A 26,563-nucleotide genomic window follows, 5' to 3' on the forward strand; every position below is an offset into this window, starting at 1 on the left:
GCATATTTGTGTTGTTCTAATTCTGGTGTGGCCATTTTTTTTCTTCTTTTGAGCTGCTGTAGCACAGGAATTTCCCCGGTGTGGAATCAATACAGTCTATTCGATCTTACCTAATCAATCCCACCCAAACACGCTTAAAAACAGAATCAGGTAAAAACCCAACTCCTTGACATTTGTAATGTTTGGGGTGTCAAACTGGAGAAAATCTCCATCTGGTCCACTAGGGGCAGATATGACATGCTTTGAAGGAAAACGGAGAAGAAGAAATGGCGTGAGACTCCCAGAATGCCATTGGTTGAACTGTAGCAAACTCGGGTAAAGCAATCCCACCAACGGGACGGGTCGTTGTGTCAGAAACATGGCGGCTTTCAGTAAATATGTGACAGCGAAAAACTCCTCAATAGCAGGCGGTATTTTGCTGGTCTTATACCTGCTGAAACGCAGAAGACGCACGCACAAACGGGACAGGTAAGTGGGCGGCATTGTGAAATTTTAAGGTTGGCTTTAAACGCAGAAAGCGTTAGTTTGTCTCGGCTGCCTTTCATGATGCTAACGGTAGCTAGCACCTGCTAGCTTCCTTAGTCTGACCTGTTTCTGACAGGTGGAGGCGACCTGAATTAATTCACTTCCATTTTTTCTTTGTGGGCAGGCATAGTTTGGTCTCTTTGCTCAATGATCTGATTCAAATGCCCGCAAAACGGCCAAACAACGACTGTCTTTGTTCTACAGAAATCCCTAATGCTAACGGATTGCCCCATGAATGACCGAGTGTTGTAACTTTTTTAACTAATTTGGTAAAAACGTAATTTCTGAAGTAGCATGTCGTTGTGTTGAGCTTTGTCTCGGTGTTGAACTGGCGATGGGTTTTATAGGTATTCTTATCCCTGACATTGTTCTAAAAAGTGGTTAAAAAGAGATTAAGACACGCCAAACTCTATTTGGAAAATAGCTAGTTAAAGTGTCTGTTTCTTATCGGTACATGTTCATTATAGCGTAGAAAATAGCACTCAATTGTTGGGAATGCTTATACGCCACTTGCAAATGCTATTGAACGGAAAATTATAAATACAAAAGTTTGTAAAAGCTATGCTATAAAAATACGTTTAAAATAGGAAATCAAGAAAACGCTTAAATCTATTTGTTGAACTACTGGCACAAAAGCATAGACCAGGTCCCCAACTTAGCATAGTTAAAACAGATGAAATGCAATGATGCAGGGCAAGGGAAAGTATCCAGGCACTGGGAAAGTTACCTGTTACGCAAACCTGACTTTAACATAGATTTAGATAGATAGAGTGTCGCACTGTTGCTTGCTCTGGAGGAGACTACTAGAACTGTTGGGTCCTTGTAAATTCTGGAGTGTGGTCTATCTGTATAGTGTCTTGAGATAACTCTTGTTATGAATTGATACTATAAATAAAATTGAATTGAATTGAATTTAACAAATGAACAATTGTTAATTATTCATTTTAAATGTCATTTATGTGCTCCTCAAACATCACTTATGACGACACTAGTGTGTGCCGGTGTCTGTATCTGCAGAGAACCTGCCCTCTGCCTGTATTTTCTCTGTCTGGTTTAATTATTGATCTTTCTTTGCAGTAGAAAAGAAGGCTCAGATCTAGTACTGAACAGTGAGGTATGCCAAGCTTATTTTGTCCATAAAACCCCTTCTGTAAGATCTCAATTTTTTAAAATAAATGGTTAATTGTAGTTGTATCACAGTCCACCTTTCTGTTATTTTTCTTTATCCAGAAAGATGGCAAAAAAGACCGTGCAGCAGTGGACAAGGTTTTCTTCCTCAGAGTCTTCCGGATTTTGCGGATTATGGTGCCTCGAGTTTTCTGCAAGGAGGTAAGACATCAACCTGTTGTCAGGCTGGTATTGCCTTTCACTTGTTTCATTCAATCAGGGCTGCACAATGTTTTGTTTCATCTTCTACAACTTGATGTGCGCGTGCGCGATAGTCACATCGCAGGACGTTGTCGACGCTGAAGCGTTTTTGACGCTTGATAGAAAAGTATCCTAAACTTTCACCGTTCTCCTTTTTACATCATTGTTACCGGCCGATCCTTCCCCTTTTAAGACAGATGGTCATATGACATAACGTTAGTCCGACTAGGTTATGGGAATTGAGGTTCTCTGTGTGTAGGAAAGTACCGTAAGCGGCAGCTGGTGCTGACACAGTGACGCACATGCTTTTCCATGGGTAGTGAAGCTATAGCAGTAAGCGTTTTTATGTTGGCTGCAAAGACGAAAAAAAATCACCTGATGCAATGTAATCGTGACATCTCTCGGGCCATTTTTCACCGCAGAAAGCTTGTACCAGCCCGGCTAAAGCTAATATAAAGAAATAAGCTAAAGCAACAAGGGGTCCATCTCAACTAACGTTACGGTACGGAGTCGTAATGCTGGAAACGTAAAGTAAATCTACCACAGCAGTCTGTGTCTGATATAACATACTTTACACTGATTGAGTGCTCTTGCTGGAGGCTATCTCTGATTGCTCCTCTTTCTCCTCCCTGGAAGTCTGGGCCTAAAAGACAAAATCCATAACCCAATTGCAGCATAATGTTAGATACAATGAAGGATATAAAATCCAGGACAATTACACAAATTAGGCTAGTTTAATAAAGTTAAGGATTTATTATCTGAAATACTGACTTTAATGAAATAGACCTAACTAGTTTATACATTACTTATTAATTAATTATATTAATATTAAAACAATCAAATACCTGAACAGTCTTCCAGAATTCTCTCAGTCAGACTCTTGAAGATTGTCTCATGGGTGGTCTCATCAAGGAAAGAGATATTTGAATCAGGGGTCAAGTGCAGTGCCCACATGAAGAAACTGAATTAGTGCCCTATCCGTATCAGGGTATCTGTCCTTAAAGTAATGTGCATCAGCAGCTTTGATGTCTTTCACTACTGTTGAGCCAGAGCTACTGTGCTTCATGGAGGTCAGGATTCTGTGTCGTCATTCTATCACAGCTTCTTTAAGTATTCCCGATAAATGGTTGCTTGTATGCCTCTTGTACACTGTGTGTTTGGAGGACGGGGTTCACTATTCGCCGGTTAACCGTACTATAGTGTGCGGTTGTGGTCATAAAGCTGTCTGTGGCACGGGATGTCCATCCATTGGTGGTGATTGCGATGGATTCAGCAGTACTCAAACCTTCCTCCAACTTAGCCTTTGTTTTCTCCCGAAGATTTGGTAGCACATTTTTAGAGAAATGCGCCCGGCTTGGTAATGCATTGTGGGTCTCGAGCACACTACAAAAATACTTGAACCTCTCGTTTTCAACAACCGAAAAGAGGTGCATATCTAGTGCCATATGCATTCCAATTGCATTAATAATTTTATGTGCTTGATCTGAATTGCTTGGAAACTTTGCTTGGAATAAGCTGAGCAGTGTAGCCTGCTGCTTTTGGATGGTTTTCTGTGCTCCAGCCAAATTGATGTCTTGTCTTGATTGCCATCCTTGTTCTTCACCGGGTAGCCAAAATGTTGCCATGCTGCTGACCTAAATGTGTTGGGAGGGTCCGCAGTCTCTGGGTTAGTTGTCATCTATTCCTCACGTTCTTCAGCTAGCTTAACTTTTGCAGGCAGGCGTCACATGATTGGAAAGGTAGACACATGACACGCAATTCGAGGAGGCTTACAGGTAAGATTGGATTTGACGGGAAAGGTAACTTTGGGAGTTGGAAGGGGTGTGTCGCGATTCTGCTTTCTCACACTACGGCACAGGTTCGTGCTTCTGAATGTTGCAATTTTGGTTTAATAACGCACATCGTTACAGTCCTATTGGATACACACACACACCAACACACCATACACACCAACATGCATGCATTATTACTATCATTCACTTTAGCCTGGACTGATAGTATTATATGAATACAATGGCTTGATGTCAGTCAACCTTCTCCAAAATCACTTCAGAAGAGTAGTCACAGCGCTTACTTGCTTTGGTTTCACAGAAAACTCCCCGCCCTCCTACGTACTTCCTCTCGATTCTCCATTTCAGTCCTCCATCTGGGTTTGCTTTGTGTTCGTGAGTTTTCATGATGAAAATAAAACAGGCAAAAATACAAGAATAATAGATACACTGAGTAAGAAATTTATAATTATTCAATTTAATATGGTGTAGGGCCTGGTTTGAGAGGAGAGAGGGTGGTGTCTTATTTTAGTTTATTTAGTTTTAAGTGTAAAATATTCTAAATTTATAACAAAATCTTCATAGTGTGTATATATAGGTTTGGAATTATTTTAACAACTGAAATAACGTTTTTGTAAATAAAGAGGAAAAGTACTGACAAAAGGTATTGTTTGGTACCGCAACCGAATTTGTGCAGTACAACAAAAATATGGTGTTTTCTTTTCTTTTTTTTAATCAACTAGCTAACCTATTCTAGTATAATCTCTAAATACAATTATGGACATCAAAATGAGCATAAGATGAGTTTTAGACAGGATTTAAAAGCGCAAACGGCATTCTGCTGATTGATCACTAACTGCAAAACTGTTCTGGTGCCAGTACAGCAAACACTCAATCACCCTTTGACCTTAAAGGAGAATTCCGGTCAATTTCAACATGTAGCTCTGTTGTTTGTACATTTTGAATTCTGTCAGCAGAGAGAAAAATGAAACCGGTCGGTTCTGCTTTAACCGTGTTATCCTCCTGCTAGAGTTAGCACCCAACAGGCTCAAACAGGGCAAGTTTTAAATGTGTTTTTAGCCTCTAAACATGTTCAGCATGTCATTAAAAGTGCCAACCCATGTGCAGTTACTCCTTCTGAGTAAACACAGTGAATCTGACTGCTGTAGATGTGAGAGAAATGAATGAACGTTCTGCTAATCAGCTCCTTCAGTTCCTGTGGTGATACTGTGAGTGCTTCGGGACGTCTACAAACTACAACACTGAAAAGAGATACAACCATATTTTCAAAAATAAGTATATGCTTATTTTTAAAAGTAAGTGCTGTAGTACAACTAGCAGTAGACAGGTTATAAATGTGGTAAGTTTGGAGACACTGCCTTATTTAATCATTATATTGATAGCCTACTTATTTTTGTTTTATCTCTTTTCTGTGTTGTAGTTTGTAGACGGTCCCTATGCTCTCTAACTGCTGTATTTTTATTCTCGTTTAACCTGGACTCTGGAACTGCTAGCGGGCTTAACCCAGCAAATCTGAGAGCCCTTTTTGGAGTGTAGGGGGTTAGAGTTCACTGATTTACTATGCCTTGTGATTTAAGATTTAGAAGGATTCTAAAAGAAATGGATTAGCTGAAGTAGGGCTGCACAAGATGAGGAAAATATGTGATAACGTGTTTGAATGGAATCATAATGATATTATTGGATATAATCCCCGCTTTTCAGCTTAAATACAACAAACTGCTTGTTGAATTTAAAACGAATGGAAGGAAATCATTCCAAACATCCTTTTATCGTACAAATTGAACATGGGATTGAACAGAAAAGTCACCTCTAAGAAAAGATGGAGTTAGATTTTTAAGTGCAGTTTTCTTCTGATATTTTCAGTTAACAAAAAATCTCTTGAGTCTCTTTCACTATGTGTTGCACCCTTTCGTGATGTGTTAATTGTGGCAGTTAATGTTGCAATGAAGAAAAGACAAAAAGTGTTATATCGTGCAGCCCAGGCTGAAGTTATGTACATTATGCTTTTTCATTTCATCAGAGCTGTTTTGGGTGAAAATTTCTCTCAGCTTTTAGAAGTGTGTTTTTGTTTCAGGGTTTGCAATAGTTTGTTGTTGTGTCTAGAATGTGAATACATATTCAATGCAGCACCATAGTAAAAAAAAAGATTGTTAGTTGCAGAATTTATATAGTTTTAGGGAAATCAATTAGCGCTTTTTTGTCAGAAAGTCCTCACTCTAGAAAGTCCTTTTTTTTCATCTTTGCTGCTGGAATTAGACTTCTCTTGGGATTTCCCCCAAAACACAGAAGATGATTTACGATGATGTTTTCTTATATGTAATACGTCATAATATTAGAATGCCATCCGATTTACCAGCAGAGGCCAGTAGGTCCACTTTAAAAGGCTACTTTAGAAGTCAAGATCACAAAACATTTAAATGGGTTATTCAATGTTAGTCAAATATGTAATTTGACAACCAGGAGTTGAACAGTCTTTCAAATGTCATTATGACCCTGTCCTACTCTGTGTACAGAGAGCAGAGCCCTTTGACACAGATACATCAGCTCCATAATCCAAGGCCCTTTCCACTTCCTTCTCTACATTCATTTAGTCTTATCCGATCAGTTTGTGAGATATGAGCAGAGTCAAGGGCAGAAGAATAAAGTCCTTAATGATCAACAATGTTTCACATGCTCGACTAACTGTTCTCTGTTGTTGCTGTCATCACCACAGACTGGCTACCTTATCCTTATCGCTGCCATGTTGGTGGCCAGGACCTACTGTGACGTATGGATGATCCAGAATGGCACCATGATTGAAAGGTCAGACTCTGCCTTCATGCTTTCATTATTATTTCAAGTTTAAGATTTAAAAAATTCATGACCCTAAAAGTGTATTGGGGGGTATTGTGTTGTCGCCATGTAGCAGCCATGACAACCTCATCAATCCATGATGTTGAATAAATCCACAGTTGAGTAACAGGAGAACTAGGCCCATATACAGAACAGAACAATCAATGAGTATTGGTTTTTGGCTCAATACTCCTGCATATTGAATTTTAAAGTGTCAGTTCGCCCCAAGACAAACAAGCTAACAAAAAATGCTAAAAAAATGTGGTGTACAGCCATTTAAATATTTTCTGCCTTTGTATGGAAAGTTATGGATTTCTTACACCTTTTGGAAGTTGGGCCTCCTCCCCAATACTCTGGAGTTGAATACAACGCAACTAAAAACATTAAATTCAATTTTACCAGAAACAATTCCCTTGTTCCTCAGGATAATTCACACCGCTTACTGCCGATTTTCTGCAACAGCACGCCTAATGCCATCGGTGAAGGCATGCCAGGCCCTTAAAACTAAAACTCTCTTCACAAACCTTAGATTTAACCTTCAGTTGGTAGAATAACAGCGTGTGAGACGGAGCTGCTGGACCTGGACCTGGGCCAGAGATGTGACCCATTGCGAGAATATCATAGTTAATAAAAATGCAGCGCAGTGAAGATACAGATGTTTCATACACCGCCATTCGGCACGTGCTGGACCCGTTCATAATGAGTCAGCCGTCTCTCTGTGAGTAGCGTCCATCACACTCCCTCTTGCAGTTATTATTAGCCTATGTGACAATAAAATTTGTTTTGGTTAAAATCAACAAATAATGGTGAGAATAATCACGTTCAAAATTTTGATCAAAAATAATCGTGATTATCATTTTGCCCATATTCGTGCAGCCCTATGTTCAGGTGCATTCTGGGCGTATCGTTATACGTTAATAACGCAGCATTTCATTATTTTAACAGCGCATTAGTAAAATTGTTAAAATGGGGCCCTTAGACTTCCATAGGGGCCTTAATTAAGTCAGTGCTAAATGCTAACTAGAGATTGGAAAATAGGACTATATCTAAGCTTCCAATTGAGCACCCCCACTGTAACTGTAGTTTAATAAACGTCTTAAAGATTATTCCCAGAGACTTAAGCTTGGTCGTCCACCGGCCTTACATCACACTGGGGGAAACACTGATATACTGTAATTGAAGTTTATTGGTTTGCTTGAAAGCCGCTACAAAAATTCCAGCTATTATTATTATTATTATTATTATTATTATTATTATTATTATTATTGTGATTTAAAAAGTCCGTTTTTGTTAAATTGGTGACGTGGCTCTGGAAATGTAGTTGTACAGTAAGTCCAATGAAAACTCAAGCCCAATCTCTCTATTTGGGGCTTGGTATATGGTGCTGTCTCTGCCAAGTCATCCTAGTCTACATGGTTCCCATGGGAGTCAAGGTCCATCTAGAAAAGTGTTCATGAGCCACATTTAAATGTGGGCTGTTGTACGTGGTCAAAAAAATAACTAATAAAAAAAAAAAAAAAAGAGCTTCCTGAAGTTTAAACATGCAGTTTATGCAAATGTTGCACCCTGTTAACAGAGCTATAGTGGAGCCAAGGTAGCCCACTTTTTAATAATTTACTCTATCTGTAAAAGAATTTATGCATATACAGATAATCTGCAAATTGCCAATTATCGGCCCAGAGATTTCTGGGCCTATAAATGGCCGATCCCCAGTCACAGTGTCAGTCCTCTGAAAAGCCAAAGCAGCTGAAACTAACTCTATCTAGTCTTCTTTTGAAGATTGTAGTGGAAATGGGAGGGGTGTTCCATCATGTGTTGCTGTTTGATTCTCTGAAGAAACTGATGACTTTGTTTTGATTCTCCACAGCGGTATTATAGGCAGAGACATCAATCTATTCAAGAAGCACTTTTATTCCTACATATCAGTCATACCGGGGGTAACTGTCCACCACACGGTTCTCGTAGAAGTGGAACTTCAAGCTTTAAAAAAAGAAAAAAAGCTACCACTGTGGTTTTAACATCTTGCTTTGTAGTTGTGTTGTGCTTTTTCATCACTTACTGTCTGAGAGCTACATTTCCTTCCCAGGTGGTGAACTTAATAACTGTTGGCAAACATTTACACATGGAATTCCATTCAATTTCTGTTTATCATAACTGACATTTAATTTCCTGTAACTACAAAAGTGATTAGTAAGCAACCTATTTTAGGATTTATCTTTTTCTTTTGTCTAACTAGATAATAAACCCCATCAGAGCAATGCAAAACAAAAGTATCACACAAATTCAAAGCCTAATACCTGAACTTATATTGCAAATCTATTTATATGAATAAACGGAGCAGTTGTACAACAGCAGCAATAATATTTCAATTTAATGAACATGCATTAACCACCTTATGTGTTTGCCTAAAGGAGACATGCTTATTTCATTCATACACGTTAATACTTGTGGCGTATAAAAAAAGAAAAAAAAGTTATAAATAAACTTTTTGTCACAATTACCTAAACTGTCACTATGTCCTGACAGTAGCATGTGAGACAGAAAAGAAAACCCTCTGTGGAACCTGCGTTTTTACTGCAAGTACCAGTGTCAAAATTAAGTTCTGGGAGCTTTAAAAAAGCCTGTGATCCTGGTGGGTAGAACTTCTGAAAGTACAGGAATCTTGGTGGTGGGGTTGGCAGGGATGACAGTTGCTGATTGGTCAAACGCACACAGCTTCTTCAAGCTCGCCGACAGCTTCGTTCATAAAACAAGAAAGCACTGCACCGCCTATTTTTATTGCCTCACATTAGGGCTGCGTGTATCGACAGCGATACACGAGGCTAGATATTGGCTTAGATTTTGGATGTCGTGATGTGACACCAGTCTTTTCCAGGTCTTAAAGGCTGCCTTACAGCAATGTAAATTTTCTGAACTTACCGGACTAACTAGCTGTTTTATTATTTGCCTTTACCCACTTAAGTCATTATAGTCACTTTATTAGTGATTATTTGTCAAAACTCTCATTTTTGTTATGAAAGCACCAAATCTCAACCATACAGTATCGCAGCAATATTGACATCGATGTATATCGTAAAAATGATCTTCATATTTGATTTTAATCCATATTGCCCACCTCTGCCTCAAATATTTCAAAAACATCTTTTGTTCTACTATTAAGCTGTAAAATGACAAAAAGCTCAAGTTGAGCCAAGTCCTAGCAGCGCCTCTGGTCCACTGGCGACAACAAACTGTTCTTATTTCTGGTGAGAAATGGGCAACGCAGTAACAGAATATTGGTTCACATCTAATCAGCGCTGCCTAGTTTATCAGTTTGGGTAGAGTCCACAAGCAGTGATTGACACTGTTAAGCCTCCTTGGCTCTTACTGGTTGTTGCGGCAGAGAGGAACATTATTTCTCATCAGTCTCATGTAGTACTGTCAGGATGTACTGACAGTTTGCCAGTAAATGTTTTAGTTGGAAAAGAATACAAACATACAGACATGGTATCAGATACTGTATGACAGTTTACTATGAAAGGATTTTTCAAGGCACACAAATATGTCTCCACAGCTGTCCAAAGTTTGTCCAAAACATCAGTGTGTGCACCATAAAAATAACATGGACGTACATAAATTGAATGGATTTCTTGACTTTATCTATGTCAGGACTCCACTGTTACTGTCTCTCTCTCTTTCTATTTATATATATTTAAAAAAAAAAAGCTGTTTAGCAAAACCACATTGGCTTCAAAGGAAAAAGATGTTTATCAAGCGTCACTATTTGTCCCACAGACTCTTTTGGCAATGCTTGCTGATTTTTGTGCATGTTGTGGTTTGCAGTGCAATTATCGGCCGCTCGACAAAAGATTTCAAGGCCTACTTGTTCAGCTTTATCAAATTCATGCCACTTGTAAGTGTGTCTTTTGTTAACTTATTTAACTTTTTTTTGTCACACTTAAGTGTGATCTTAATTTGCTATGCTATATGTTCTATAACACATCTGTTGTTTCATAGTTATATTTTTTAGTTACATTTTCTGATGAGTGTACAATGGAGACCTGATATGAAAAACACTGACATCCTCTGCTGTGAAATTACTAACTTCCTGGTGATGGTGGAATAGTTTCATTGAATCATTTCACGCAAGAACTACCATTTAGCATGGTCATTAATTAGATCCAACATTAGCAATCAATGACTGTAGTGTAAATGTTCTGCTACTGCATGTTTTCTTCATTCCTATATCCTATGCTTCTAATTGGAAAAAAACACCAACAACAATCAGCATGAATACTATTCAGTTTCTAAAACCCTGTCACTTGCAAAGCCGTACTTAAGCAAAGAGCTAATATTGAGAGACGGATTTGTTTTATGTTCTGTGTGACTGGGGCATTTCAGATAGCCTTGGTGAACAACTTCCTGAAGTTGGGTCTATACGAGCTGAAGCTGAGGTTCCGGGAGAGGCTCACTAAGCACTTGTACGACCAGTACCTGGAGTAAGTACTAAAGCTGCTTTCCCATCATATGGGATCTTCTGGTGAACATTACGCCTGTAACAATTGTTAATCGTAATCGTCTAATTGAAACTTTTTTTTTACACAATCACCGTCTTTGTTTAACTGCATTAATTGTTAAATATTAGCTTATGTTTAAGTGGGATGACTGTTGATGGTAAATGTCACTTTTATGTTCATTCAAGAAAAATATGTTTTATGGTAATTAAGGGGTGTGGTTTCCTTCATATGCTAAGTAAAGTTTATTTATACAGCACTTTTCACACATAAAAATCACAATGTGCTTCACAATAAAGTGAAATACCATAATATAAGAAATAAGAATACAAAAGAAAAGATGAATTATAAAATTAGGACAGCATAAAACCTGTGTTATTACGTTATCTGGGTCACATAATAGTGATGTATTTTGGGGATTCATTCAAAACTTAAATTTGTTTGCAAAAGGAATACATCAATAAATATCTGCATGTATCAGGTTGATGGAGGCAGACGTGTGAAGTCATGTGAATGAAAATATGGAAGATCTACTGTATGTATTCACATTTTGTGTGTGTGCATGGATAATAGTGTTTTGTGTAACAATTTACGTACACATCATTATACTATACCCCAGTAGTGATGATAATATTTATGCTGTAGAAGACTGGTCATGTTTCAGAGAAAACTGCCCAGGTGTTCATGTGTGTCTCCTGGCTTCTTTGAGTCGTACGTAACCCTGTGTTCTGGCTCTTCAGGGGTTTCACCTACTACAAAATGGGAAACCTGGACAACCGGATAGCCAATGCAGATCAGCTACTGACGCAAGATGTGGAGAAGTTCTGCAACAGTGTGGTAGACCTTTACTCGAACCTTAGCAAGGTACCAAACTTTGTTGGCTCTCAAATGAATAATGTTAAAACATCTTCTAGCATTCACAGTGATTGGGACATTTGGAAATGATAGATTGGAGTGCTGTGCGAGTCTTCTGCATCATGTATGGCAGCCCCATATGCGTCAGCAGTGTACAATGTATACCCACAGGGTAGTAAAGGTGAATTGTAATCGGACACTGGATAATTACATAACCTCTTTTTGTATGAGTTAGAGGTTACATTGGGTCATGCCCACACCTTCCCTCTGCTGGCCATTGTACCAGGTCTACCAAGCAAACTCTAATGTGAAACCAGGGCCTTTTTTAAGCTTCTCAAATTGCCATTTTAGTCTTCAGTGCTGAGAATTCATGAAATGTACTCCTACTTTTAAACTTAGGTATAAAAGCAAGTTATCTACTTTCTTATAGTAAATTAGACAGCTTGTGGTTAGGAGTTGCCAGTAGGGGCTTGTGACACTGGCACTGAGGAGACAAAAACGTGCACCAATCTTTCAGGAGAGAACAATTGTTTAGAAATACAATTTGTAATTAAGACATGGTGGAAAATGTGTTTCTTTCATTCCCAATGTGTAGATCATAATGTATTCTTTATTGTCAAATGTGTGTTGAATGTAAACTTGGCTTAGGAATTTTACCATTCAATGTGAATGTATCTGAAAATATTCTTAAAAAAGGAAATCCATTCATTGATTGGTCCATACCTGTGTTGTCATCCAAAACTGACTATGGGGTCACAGAGAACCCGGGTAAATAACACTTTAGAAGCCCTCATGTGTAGGGTTTGCCATTTTGAGTGTAACCAACAAAAACACACTGGGAAAACTGTAAAAATACAGTATGTTGGAAAATAATTGGCACTGACCTCAACAGTATTGGGTATGTGTATGAGAGGTGGGTGGGTGGGTGGTCACGTGAATTTCCTGCGGCGTTGCTATGATAACCAGCCACACTTGCAATAGTAAAATGTGCCTGGGCCAGTGCACAGCGCACACACATTAGGCATGTTACACACACACAGGGCCGCGCAGCAGCACACAAACATGCAGAAGATTAAAATTAAATATTACAATGTAAAGTAGTATAATGATGTGATCTGCTTGCGTGCTTTCACTTCACACACATGCAGATCAGTTTATTCTCTCCGCTCTCCAAGGATTATTTTTTCCGCCGTCAAACAAGCTTAATTTGTACACGCCCTGAAGACACCTGCGCCAGGTGCTTCATGTCGTGTGCTTACATCGTTAAAATAGGTCAAATAGTCCTCCACCACTCAAATTACGACTGAGATGCTTGATAACTAACTTTTAAGCACAGCTTTGAGCCAAGTCAACTCTTTGCAGTGTTCTTGGGAGGAATTCTTGGAGGCCCTGTTTTTCCCACATTAAAAAGAAAAAAGCAAACCGCTAGAAGCCCAGCGGTTTTGCTGGTACAGGATCATTGATTGTAACATATAGAATTTAATTTCCTAATCTAGTTCTCCTGTGTCTGTCCTGCAGCCTCTGTTGGATATCGGTCTGTACATCTTCAAGCTGACAAGTGCCATTGGTGCTCAGGTAAGCAGGTTATCGCCCGCATTGTCTCTTCAGTCTTTGGAAATACAATACATGCTGTACATTATGTACCACACCACACAGACATAAGGGTGGCTGTTGTTTCATATACCTTACGCTTTCTACATATTGTGCATCATAATCAATAGAATAGATGTCTAATATCATTATTTGCGTTACAATTCATTTAAATCCGAAAACTGGAAAGTTGTGTTCCACTTTTGGACAGTAGAGGTACATTTATCCGGTCTAAGTTAGCTGTGGGGACATCCGCATGTAAAGCAATTTGTGACAAAAGATTTTAGTGAACACGAAACAAGCTCTACATTTTTTTTTTTTTTGTTTTCATAAATACTTTAACTAGATAAAACGGATTAAAAATATATAAACAGATTAAAACCATTTGATAAACCCATAATTAGAGTTGCAGGACCTCTGGAGAACCGTCATATGGGCATGTACAGCTCTGGATTTGGTTACTAGTGAATGCTAAAAAGCAGCCATCTTTGTTGTAAACAAATTCAACTCAAGCGCTCTTTGATTCCATTACTGCTTACCATCTGTCCATTGTCATATAAATCCCGCCCTGACAATTTGATTGGTCCAAACAGCTCTTTTTCAAGCATAGTTGGTCCACAACAGATCAAGTCCAGACCAAAGTTCCTGACCTCAAATGTTGTGGGCAGGGCTAAGTTAGGCTGGCATCCAGGCTACAGTGAATGCAAATCAGTTCCAAATATGTTTCCTCAACCACTAACAATTGGCATCAGTATTGTACATGGCTGCCAGGGGTAAACGCACTGCAACTTATTGAAACACATGCAAATAGTCAAAACACAAGCAAATTAAGAAAAGCTCTTCATAAACTTGACACAACATCTGCAGTATTCAGCAAACACGCTGCAACTACAGAAATAATGCTAAAAGAAAAGCACACAAAAACACCCCAAAAACAGAAATGATGCGACAAGGAACGCACACAATCCACGAAAACAAATTCATCCAGATTACACAACGGCGGTTTTCCAGGTCTCTAGCGGGATCACTAAGTGTAACCGCTTGCTTTTCAACCCCACGCATTAAGATTTCATAGTTTCTGTTTTTGGGGTTTGTCTGTTTTTCTTTTCACATTGTTTTTGTATTTGGTTGTGTTCTGTGTATTTGCTGTGCATTTGATAAATGCTGCGCATCTTGATTAAGAAGTTTTCTGAATTTGCTTGTGTTTTGTCTATTTGCATAAGTTCCATTAAGTTGGCCCTGAAAAAACGGTATTGGTCGACCCGTAATAAATACAGTCCATTTACATTTAATTCACATTTTAGGATGAATATAAACCACACAACCTGCTCAACAGGAAGTGACTTTGTTGTGTCCCCCTCCCTTCCCCTCCTCTTCCCTTTCCTAGGGCCCAGCAGTCATGATGACCTACCTACTGGTCTCAGGACTTTTCCTGACCAGACTGAGAAGGCCCATAGGCAAGATGACCGTCACCGAGCAGCGGTACGAGGGAGAGTACCGCTACGTCAACTCTCGCCTCATCACCAATAGGTAAACACAACTGGAACACACAAACACAGCATCAGCTATTAATGTACAGCTATTTACTACAAAACTACATTCACTTCATTTTGTTTCTTTTTATTGTAGTGAAGAAATTGCCTTCTACAATGGTAACATGAGGGAAAAACAGACCATTCACAGCACCTTCAAGAAACTGGTGAGTAACAGTTAAATGAGTAAAAATGTAATAACTTAATGTTTAATTTACATATTATTGTCACAGCGTAGGACAGCACAGTGTTCCCACCAGATGACTGACAACTTGTTTGGCTCATTATACCCGTGTCGAGTACAATTAGCAGGCTAACTTTGTTAGCTTACTAACATTAACATAAGCCAGGGGCCAAAGGCGAATTTATGACTCCTACTATGGTCACGCTTAGACCTGCCTTTCAATAGCATTTACACAGTACTATTGGCCAGGTGTCCTATCCCCTGTCCAATCAGCTATCCCACCACAACCACCCGAGGTGTCTAACCACAACCAATCGACTAACGAAGGGCGGGTCTTTACGTGGCCATAGTTGGATTTGTAATTTTGTGGGCCGGAGCGGGGGCTCATCGCTCCCTTTTTTTTATTTTTTTTTTTTTATCCTCCGTAGCTACAAAGCAACAGTGTGGAGGAGGGGTGGGTGGGGTGCGTGATCACCAAAGGCTTGTTTCATCTGGATGCACTGACAGACATGTTACCTAAAGAATAATTACTTTAAATTCCTCATGGGGGAGACAAAAACAACGCAGTATAGCTTTAACATTAAAACATGATGAATAAATATATGAATGTATTAATAATTATAATTTATTTTATTACCTTGGTGTTGTATGCAGAATTAAAAAGGTAGGTGTAAAGGCTCTAAGCCGTCCTACTGTAGGCCCAGTATAATATGCAACTTAATTGTCTGCAATATATGTAGTCGGGGATCCCTGCTCCAAAGGGTCGATGATTTACAGCAGAATGAGAGGGGTCACCTCTGACCACAGCAACTATCTCTTATTGGCGTGGTTTAGTGGGGTCAAGAGTGTTTTAGGTTCCACCTGCACCTATGTCGTAGTGTCCCGAAATACACCTGTGCATCACTGCAGCAAGATGAGAAGGAGATAAAAAAAAAGGTGTTCAGGTAGTGTGAAGTTACTATTTAAATTTTACTCAACAGCGGTTACCAGATCCGAGACTTACTATAAACGGGTACAATCCCCAACTTCAGGTTGTTTACATTTCTATTTTGTCTTCCAGGTGGACCACTTGCATAACTTTATCTTCTTTCGCTTCTCCATGGGATTTGTGGACAGCATAATTGCAAAGTGTAAGTAGATGTTCTTAATTGACGATAATTTAGGTCCTAGCCTAGCAAAGGGCCCCAGGTCGGCGTCGAACCCGGGCCCACTACGTCAAGGATATGTAAACTTCCGCTCTACCACCTGAGCTATGAGTTTGTCTTAAAGGGACACATTGTACAAAATGTACTTTATCTAGCTTTTCAACATTAGTATGTGTCCCTGGTGATTCTAGAGACCCCAACAGAGAAAAAAGACCATCCTTTATCTCTTTCACCTGCTCCATCTATCAGAAGATCTGTGTAGCAACGAGCAAGTCAGATCAGATGTTGGATATGATGTCCTATGGGGTCGTTGGCAATAATGGCCAGAGACAACTTCCTTGTCTTGGGGCCATGTGCCGGAAAATTTGTAGAATTTATGTTAACACGAGCAGTAGAATGTTTGAGTACCATAAAAATAATATGTATAGAAATTAGGGCCTCTCAAAAACATTTTAACATGTTATGTAACATGTTATGTAACATGTTGTTAAATTCTGTGTTTCTTATGTCTTCACATGTGTCCCTCCGCAGACCTGGCCACTGTAGTAGGCTACCTGGTGGTCAGCCGGCCATTCCTAAGTGTGTCACACCCCCGACACCTGCACAGCACACACTCTGAGCTACTTGAGGTGAGAGAACACACACACACACACACACACATAGTGGATTAACATGTAATTGATGGCTAAATAAAATCATCTTTTATAAAAAGCCTTACAGATTTGTCTCCTTTTTGGAGTTTTAAAATGATGCAGTGACATTGGATAGAAGCACATGGAAGTCTGGCCTTGCATATCAATGCTTATCAAACCAGTCAGTGCCTACTGCATAAACACACAGCAATGAGCTTGTTTTATTCCAATAATGCCATTGTAAAATGAGGAAGCGCCAGATGTAGAAAAATCAAATGAAACAGTACAGCTTACTTTAAAAAAAGCTTTGCAGTAAGGTTTTGGGACTCTGATGTTTTAACTGATGTGATTGGACCTGTGTGGTCTGTAGGACTACTACCAGAGCGGGAGGATGCTCCTGAGAATGTCCCAGGCCCTGGGCAGGATTGTACTGGCTGGCCGAGAGATGACCCGCCTCTCAGGGTGAGTGTTCCAGAATTGTATCACAAAGATGAATATACTGTATGGCTGGAATATGAACCAAAAGTCATGTCTCCGTATTTTTCAGCTGAATTTTTGTGGGCTAAATGTTAAGTCATAAGTCAAAGCCACATGTGAGATGCCACAAGAATGTATTAAAACAGACTGTGTGATTAAAATTAAATGCAGAAGGGGTTTCCCTCTGTTTTACAGCTGCAACACATGTAAATGAAGTTATCTAATATAAAAAGCCTGTACTAAATAAAAAAAAGGCCAAGAACACTCCTTAATAGACATAAAGGAGACTATAATAGACTGATTAAAAGATGGAGGGAGAGAAAGAGAGCAATGGACCTAACTTTATGATGCAAAAACTTCCAATAACCTTACATCGGTGGCTCTGTTAAGTCTTACAGCTCTGTGTTCATGTCATATCTTTCTTAATGTCTGCGTCCCCCACAGATTCACATCTCGTATCACTGAACTGATGAAAGTCCTGAAGGAGCTGAATGCTGGCAAATATGAACGTACCATGGTCTCCCAGGAGAAGGGTAAACATGATTCCTGATCGTGAAGAAATATGTGGCAAAAATCATCTGGGCTAGTTGGAGCTGTGCAGCCAAACTGCTTAATGATTTGTGGTTTATTCCATTAACCTCAGAATCAGACAATGCAGATAAACTTACACTGGTGCCCGGAAGTGGTCAAGTTACCAACAGAGATAACATCATCAAGTAGGTCTCGCGTTCAGCACTCTGTTATACATTGGCCCATTTTTTTGTTTTTTTCATGAGACCAGATTTAAAGCAACAGTATTTCATATTTTCCAGGTTTGACCATACCCCACTAGCAACACCCAATGGAGACATTTTGATCAGAGATCTACATTTTGAGGTAAAGCTCATCATTGATTTGCTATACCTCATCCTTCTAGACAGGCAATCAAACAACACACGGAAAAAATGAATGAATCTTAGGAATTGTGAAAACTTGGTTAAGGTTTTTTTTTTTATCATACAGAACTACAGTATGCATGATTTTGCAAAATGTAGTTTAATTAAGTGAGACCACGACTGTATCTCTGTCATATAGTATTCCAACTACTCATTGTCTGTTCTCTGAAGGTGAGGTCTGGCACCAATGTGCTTGTGTGTGGACCAAACGGCTGTGGAAAAAGCTCTCTGTTCAGAGTGCTCGGAGAGGTGAGAAACCGTCCTGTTAACGGAGGCTACTTGGAAAGCAGGGCTGTGAATCTTCACTGGTCCAACAATTCAAATCGGTTTGATATCCCGGTGTATCACGATGCGTCACCTCCTCAGTAGTAATGTTTATTGCTACACAGTTTACATTAACACTTTCAAGCAGTCAGATATAAACTCTTGAAAAAAGACACTTTCTGAATGTAGCAGAGTTTGAACACAGCTACAGCAGAAAAGGCAAAATCTAAAAAAGCAGCAACCAGAAAATCCACAAGTAACATCAGTAGGTCATAATCGATTATGGTCTGTCACCGCATCGGTGCCGAATCGTCTAGGCCCGCATCAAAATGTATCGATGCAATGATTCATTTCCACGTCCATATTTGAAAGCACAGTTAATCGATTTTGTCTGGGGGAAAAAAAACAGAAGTCTCTGGTTTTATTTCACGCACAGCAGTGAAGTGAAGATGGGTGAAATATTTCATCCAGTAGCAGCTGCAGTAGCTGTAGTGCACACCAATAACCACTAGGTGGCACATGTGATCATTCCAGGTGCATTCTCTGTTGGTAGGATCAGAGAAACGCCATGGAACTCATCAGAGTGGCTCACAGAACTCTCTTAAATTATCTGCCGGGCCTGTACAGTATACTTACACGTAACACAGCCTTATTTTTATAATGAAAATCTGTTATGATATTCAAACATAGTCAACAATGACTTATCTGTCAGACATAGTTTTTAATACTTTAACTGTGACAGTGTCACAGGGAGACCCTGAATAATCAATAATAATAATAATAATAATCTTTGTCGGGTTCATCAATAATGGTATATGGTCTTAAGTAACACATAGTAGTATAGTGCGGCCTACCTTTAACCCTGCAGCATACAGCAACATCTGTAATGTAAATATATGTTCTACATATAGTGTCATGTTTTTCCCTTTTGTTATATTAAGCAATTATATATGTTTTTTGCAAGCTGTGGCCTCTGTTTGGAGGACACCTGACAAAACCGGAGAGAGGGAAACTCTTCTATGTTCCACAGGTAAAAATCTTTTGTAACCCTTGTTTCCTTTTCAACAAAAAGACCCCTCGGGGCCAGCTAATTAGTTAAACAAATCTGTTGGAAAATACAGATATAATGTTGACATTGTCATGTTCAGGTGGAAATCCAAAACACACATGAAATGTGCAGTATATTTTAACAATCATATACTTCTGCTTCTATAAGAATAACCCGTGTTTTATGGTATACTTGTATGGAATGTTTGTGTAATATCTTTCACAGTTTAAACATGCTTAGTTCAACACAATCTACAATGTTAACTACAATGGGAAGGATTAATCCAAAGTTGTTGTTTGTCCAGAGGCCCTACATGACTCTGGGTTCTCTGAGGGACCAAGTCATTTACCCTGACACCTATGAAGATCAGAGGAGGAAGGGCATCTCTGATCAGGTGGGACACCACACGTCTCACACAACTTCGCTCTTTCACTTTCGTTGTCTGTGTGGGTGTGTTTCTAATTACATGCGTCACATGTGTGTTCAGGTATTGAAGGAGTACTTGGACAACGTTCAGCTGGGCCACATCCTGGAGAGGGAGGGCACCTGGGACACGGTCCAGGACTGGATGGATGTCCTCAGTGGAGGAGAGAAGCAGAGGATGGCTGTAAGGACTCACTAACGCAGTGATGGATTTACATTAGTAAAAGCACAGAATGAACTGTCCATTCATTCTCTAAACTAATTATCCTGCTCAGCTCAGGGTGTATGGGGCATATCCCAGCTCATACTAAAAGCTAAAGTGGGACTACTGATTCACTTTACCCCCCCCATGTCTTAAAATTGTGTGAGGAAACATGCTACACCACAATACAAGTTGAATGCAGCTGGTCATTAGATTTAAGATTGAATGATTTTCCCACAATTTATTCAAATAATTAATACACTAATTGACATTAAAACATTCCAGACAAATGTCTTGTAGGTTAAAATGGTGAAGTGATAACATTTTATACCCCAAAGGTAAACTTCACTTCAGAACACTTTTCTGGCCATTATTGAATGCCATAACGTAATTCTAGTTGTACTTTGTGTTTAGAGATGATTCTGGTGTTTCTGTGTCTGTATGTAGATGGCCAGACTGTTCTACCACAAGCCCCAGTTTGCCATTCTGGATGAGTGCACCAGTGCAGTGAGTGTCGATGTGGAGGATTTCATCTACAGCCACTGCAGGACGGTATGACCCAAAAACCCATCACACACACAAATACAGGACATCTCTGACAAATAGGGTTTACATCTAGTCTCAGCTGGGAAAACAACTTAAATACACCATCTTAGTCTTAAGCAACATCAGCTGGCAGTTTGCATATCAGTTGTGTCATATTACTCACTGTTTCAGTTTTCCGGTAATCAGAGATAGTCCGATACAGTTTTTTGCTTCCCGATACCGATTCTGGTACCTGAAGTTGCGTATCGGCAAAAAACCGAGTACTGATCTGATTTCAGTGTTTCATATGTTTTATGTTTTAACAACTGTGTACTACTATCCTTGTATGGATGGGAAATGATTTCTGTCTTTTATTGTCGGTCTAGCTCAGGTTAAACTTTGTCAAATATGATCAGACACAAACAATGAATACCACAGAACTTTCTTTTAGTATCCAGTTTCACTGTCAGTTATAACGGAAAAACAACACAAATAAACCACTTTAACGTAGAATTTCTTGAGGTTTGTTTTTACTTGTTATCTGATTGTGTATATCTCCAATACTTCCAGATACCAGTGTTTTAGGCAGTATTGGAGGTAAAATTGATACTGGCATTGGAACATCTCTACCGGTAATTGAGTGGAAATCTGTTAGTCTGACATATTTAAATATCTGATCATTATGTCCGGTTATAAGTTGTCTGTAGTCTTTCTGCCCACAGCACTATTAATGGGTTATACTGTGTTAAAACAAAGGCAGCGGATATTCCTGAAGTTGCAGTAAACATCTCAATCCTGTATGCTATTGGGCGTGGCACTAGCTCAGTCTGTAGGGTTGGGAAATGGAGGGTCGCTGAAGAGCTGCCAGTTTACGTCTTGAGCAAGGCACCAAATTCCCCCAACCGCTCAGGACGCCTGTCCAGCAGTTGCAGTCCACTCACTCTGGCATCTCTCTATTTGTGCATGTATAGGACCAGAGCATGTTTATGTATTTCAGGCCTGTGTGTAGTGTCTTCTAACCAATAATGTTTATTTTAATTTAACCAGCGGGGATTAATAAAAAGTATATACATTATTTAAAAAACACAGTTTTTCCTCTGGTAAGGTTTTGCCGCCAGACCAACAAAAAAAGATCCCAAAAAGACATCTAGACGTGGTGGGGAGATTTGATCCGCAACTAAGGAAGTAGTTTTGTGCCATTTAAGCTCAAAGAAAACATCTTTAGTATAAAACACATCACTAACTAAGGCAGTGAGGTGAATCTCAAACACTGATAGGCCAAACAATTGTACAATGTAACAATTGTTGTTAGTTTTCTTAGGTTTCTACCTTGTTGAACTGGAGCCCAGTACTAGTTGTGTGTCCTTTGATCCACAGGTGGGAATATCCTTGTTCACAGTGTCCCATAGAAAGTCTTTGTGGAAGCACCACGAGGTAAGCCCTGCATGTCCCCCATGTCCTTATGACTGAATTAAATCCTCAGATTTCCACAGCCACCTTTTCTGTTCTTTCAACGCTGTCTGTTTTTATCAGAAAACGTTCCTTCTCTGAGCAGATTTAGCTTTTAGTTTGAAGAGTAATTTTTTTTATTTGCCTGTGTTTTTTGTGTGTAAGTGACTGATAACCAAAATTACTATTATATTACCTGGAGTCTGATGGGTTGAGCAAACGCAATTTCAAGGATGTTTTTTTATCTTAAAATAAAAAGATCTTACTCTTTAACAGAATGGTCGACATCCTTAGAAATCCTTTCCATAAAGCTGTCAGACACTTAAAATATTAATTTGAGCCTGTTGATGGCAAAACCAGCACTTTTGTGAGGGTATATACAAGCTGGAATTATTCTATTCATAGTTACACTGTAGCTTGTTTCGCTGACTGCCGACACCAGCGATCTCGCTGAATACTGGACCAATGTCAATGATTGTTGTTCCCATCAGGTTTTCTTCCAACAATTTCTGAACCTTTGGTTTAGGACACCATTGGAGTATCTGACAAGCTCTACATTTGAAGCACACTGACGCCCTAAATGGTTGTTGTAGATACTGTAGCCTGGCAGAGCAGCACAATGCACTGCTTGTTTCTTAGTCCGCATTTCTTCACTATTCAATGTTCTCAGCTCATTTGCTGAAAGTTAGCCAGGTTGGCCAGGCCCCCCTGCTTTAATGCTTTTGTATATTTTATCTACTTGCACTAGACACTCAATGGGACTGTGACATTTCATTGTTTGGTATAATTATCTATGTGACAGATGCAATATTTGTTACTTTGTTAGTAAGACAGTCCAACAAATGCATTGAGATATATACACACACACACACACACACACACACACACAACATATTCCTGTTTCAGATTGTTCATATTTGTTAGAACACTGCTGTCTTTAGATGTCTTCTTTCTTTCTGACTGACTTTGTGTTTCTTATGTTTTAATCTCGGTCATGAAGTTTTACCTCCACATGGACGGTAGAGGGAACTACGAGTTCAAGCCCATCACAGAGGAAACGGTGGAGTTTGGCTCATAACTGATTGCCGATGTCAGTCACCAGTGCACTGCTCTGATAAAAACCAGTCCACTAATTCTTTGCACTTAAGACAGAAGTTATAGCTAAAACTAGAAAACAATGTTTTAATCATGTGTCTCTGTTATCACCTTGTTTCTGCGATGTTTTCCATTATTTAAATCGCCACTTTAGTCATGTCTAATCATTCATTTGTTCAGTGTGATTGTAAAAGCAAACAAAACTATTTAGTAATTTATATTGCCAACTTCTAAGTTGTTTTACACATGCAAGACATATTTGAGTGAAGGTAGAAATATACCATACTATTTTTATCATCTCTTACGACAGTGCCAGAGGTTAGCATGTAGAGGTAAGCTAGTTACCACAGTGGTCGATGGGACAGCGTGTCCTCACTGCAAACTAACCGGCACAGAATAATACCGAGGGTTGTATGCCCAGCGTGATGCTCCTGGCTGTCCTCTGGCTCAACTCTCCACAGCTGACAAGCTCAGAGTGGTGGAGGCCTGTACTCTTGATATCATAAAAAAAAACACTGCGAGTTTTGGCTTTTCTTTCTCCCTTTTTTTTTTTTTTCATTATTCCAATTATATTAAATATAAGATATTTTAATTATTTCCAAGGAAATCTTCTTGTCACCTTCACGTATTAAGCTATTATCATACAATTACAACCAGGGCTTTACATTGACAGCCGCCAGCCCACCAAATTTCGGGCTACAAATGAACTTTGGCAGGACAAATTGTTAAGTTACTAGCCATTTTGGCCGTTGATGAATTAAGGGAATAACTGATTGAATCAGCCGGCTGTAGAAATGTTTTCAGAGTGGTCTGTTTTGCGCCGAGAGATATGGGCGGCTTAATCTCGTAATGTGTCTTTGGCTTGATAAAATCTTTATCTGGCGACACTGCTTGTCCAAGTGCACCATGTTGTGACGTGTTGTTAAACTGTCGGCTACAGGCCTAGCGTACGCAGTAGTCATTACAATCTGCGCTGAAAAGGAGAAGACGAACGGAACGGCGCCAAACAAACCAGAGGACTTGAACTGCAAGTGAAGCTAGTTAGGAAAAAAACAACAAGGCTAGTGGCAAATTTCATTGGCTGGTAACTTTAAAAATCTACTAGCCGTGTCGGCTTGTGATCAAACAAGTTGATGTAAAGCCCCGGTTACGACATAGCTAAAAGTTAACTTCATTAGTTAAAGTCATTAGTGCCTACTTGTTTCCTCCTCCTTCATATTAGGTTATTCCTGGCTCTTTTTCTCGTGACAAATGTGGTAAAAGCCTAAAGATAATGAGACATGGAAAGCTAGAAGACAAGTACGATATAACCAGTACTAATTTAAATCAGTGTCTTAGGAAAACTTGCTTGAAATGAAAACAAAAAGACTTAATATGAGTCACCATTGGTTATCTCAAGATAAAGTACCAAATAAGCTGTGATCACATGTCAAAGGGCCTAAAACATAAGTCAACCACTGCTTGCTGCTCTCAGCTTCTGTAGCTACAGGACAAACAGTGCTCACTAGAACTGAATGAACTTGTTCAGAGGCAACTCCAGACCCAGCTGGTTTTGAGGGCTTTTCAAGTGCTGACAGAACAACATGGCAGCAAGTCTCTTGAGTAAACGCAGCGATCTGGCAGAAGGTCAGCTGCTTTCTGTCTGACTGAGAGGGAACAGGAACGTCTCATTCACCCAGGCCTTCAGGCTACATACATTGCAACGCTTCGGTTTGAAAACAAATATCTTTTGCTACGTTTACACCTCTCATTCCCACTGCTCTGGCGTTTCCGAGCACCTAAACCGGAGCCATTTGGAGAAACTTCTAACTCGTTTTGGTTTGGAATCTGTGGGGTTGTGTTGCAGTCTCAACGGCTCCAAACTGAGACCTTTGGCAACAACACCGACACATCATGTCTGACTGGGTCTTATCAGTCATGACATCTCGTTCTCTGACACTTAAGCTACTAACGTTACCATGGCAACTACCAGCAACGGGCCAAGTAAATATTGCTGCCTCCTATTTACACCTGATACACGCATGCCCAGTATACGAGAATGTTGATGAGATGTGATAGTTTGTATGAAGATTAATTCTTCTACTGGAGATAAAAACCCTTGTTTTCACAGAGATTGCTTTTGGCTCGAATCTCTGCTTGAAAACCAACACCAAGCAATGTAAATGTAGCCTCAGAAGAGAAAATATGAACTAATCAGAAAGAAGGCTCTCTCTCTCAGGCGACACACATAAAAATAAACTGCTCATTAACTTAGTGTTGCTCATCAGCATTGCACTCTGTGCTGCCTCTGGTGGTCAACCTATATATTACACCTGTACTGTAGTGGAGTTTACTGTTTGTTTGATATGTTTTGGGAATTTGCACTGTTGACGTGCAGATTTTTGTGGGAACAGAAGTATGCCAGAGCATACAGAAAGTTAGAAGCCTTCATGTTAAAGAGATTGTTTGGATCTTTTTGAAGTGGGGGTTGTAAAAATACTATTTCATGGTCAGTGTATTACTTGTCTCTTGTTATACACAGCTCTGTAAAGATAGGAGTGTTTGTATTTCTAGAAACCAATCACAATTGTCCTGGGCGGTGTTGAGGCCGGCATGAAGTGACCTTACCCTGCAAAAGAGGGAGTGGAAGGGGAGGTGATGTATCTTGGCCTGGTCTGGCCCTGCCTTGTCTGGGTCGTGACTCAGTCAGGACTTGCCTTGGTCTTTGTCTTGACTCAGTCTGGCCCGGTCTTGGTCTTGACTCAGTCTGGCCCTGCCTTGGTCTTGATCTTGGTCTTGACTCTGTCTCAACCCCTGAAAGACCTGGTAATGTTTTGTTCTCAATACAATCTGGTCTTGGTGATGACTTGGTCTCAGTTTAGGTGGTCTCGACTACAACACTGGTGTAGACTATATTTTGAATGTTGTCATTGGATGGTGTCTGGTGAGTTAGAACAGAGATAGAGGGATACAGCTTCAGTTCCTGTCGGAAATGGCTTTTTAACGGCTAGGTAAAGTGGCGAAAGTATTCTAAAAATAGTGTTTACTAACACTGATATTTATTTATTTTTAGGTGGGACTTTAAAAAAAGCACATCTTAAAAAAGATCTGAAGTAACCCTTTTACCATGTTGCTTCATCGATATAAAACCTTGCTCTAATGAATTGATGTTGCAGTGCCACTCCGGATCTGACTGGGCTTTTAGCTACAAAGTAATTGA

General features: G+C 39.6%; 1 protein-coding gene across 4 annotated transcripts; it reads left to right on the plus strand.

Moving 5' to 3' along the window:
- The first annotated feature begins 240 nt into the window (after window positions 1-240).
- On the plus strand, window positions 241-25,490 carry abcd3a (ATP-binding cassette, sub-family D (ALD), member 3a). 4 transcript variants are annotated; one of them, XM_034861910.1, is made up of 23 exons: window positions 241-468; window positions 1,603-1,639; window positions 1,756-1,854; window positions 6,397-6,485; window positions 8,383-8,452; window positions 10,896-10,993; window positions 11,749-11,872; window positions 13,382-13,438; window positions 14,841-14,983; window positions 15,083-15,152; window positions 16,230-16,299; window positions 16,846-16,943; window positions 17,317-17,408; window positions 17,868-17,956; window positions 18,067-18,139; window positions 18,236-18,299; window positions 18,530-18,607; window positions 19,587-19,652; window positions 19,975-20,064; window positions 20,158-20,277; window positions 20,743-20,847; window positions 22,198-22,254; window positions 23,270-25,490. In XM_034861910.1, exons 1-23 carry the CDS (start codon window positions 359-361, stop codon window positions 23,345-23,347), a joined length of 1,977 nt encoding a protein of 658 aa, XP_034717801.1. In that variant the 5' UTR covers window positions 241-358; the 3' UTR covers window positions 23,348-25,490. The 4 variants fall into 4 exon arrangements, with proteins under 4 accessions (XP_034717801.1, XP_034717800.1, XP_034717802.1 ...); XM_034861909.1 differs by lacking the exon at window positions 8,383-8,452 and adding an exon at window positions 10,338-10,407; XM_034861911.1 differs by lacking the exon at window positions 8,383-8,452 and adding an exon at window positions 10,338-10,407 and having other exon boundaries at window positions 285-468; window positions 1,606-1,639.
- Window positions 25,491-26,563: the final 1,073 nt, after the last annotated feature.

Source organism: Etheostoma cragini, chromosome 22, assembly GCF_013103735.1.
Source record: "Etheostoma cragini isolate CJK2018 chromosome 22, CSU_Ecrag_1.0, whole genome shotgun sequence".
NCBI lineage: Eukaryota > Metazoa > Chordata > Actinopteri > Perciformes > Percidae > Etheostoma > Etheostoma cragini.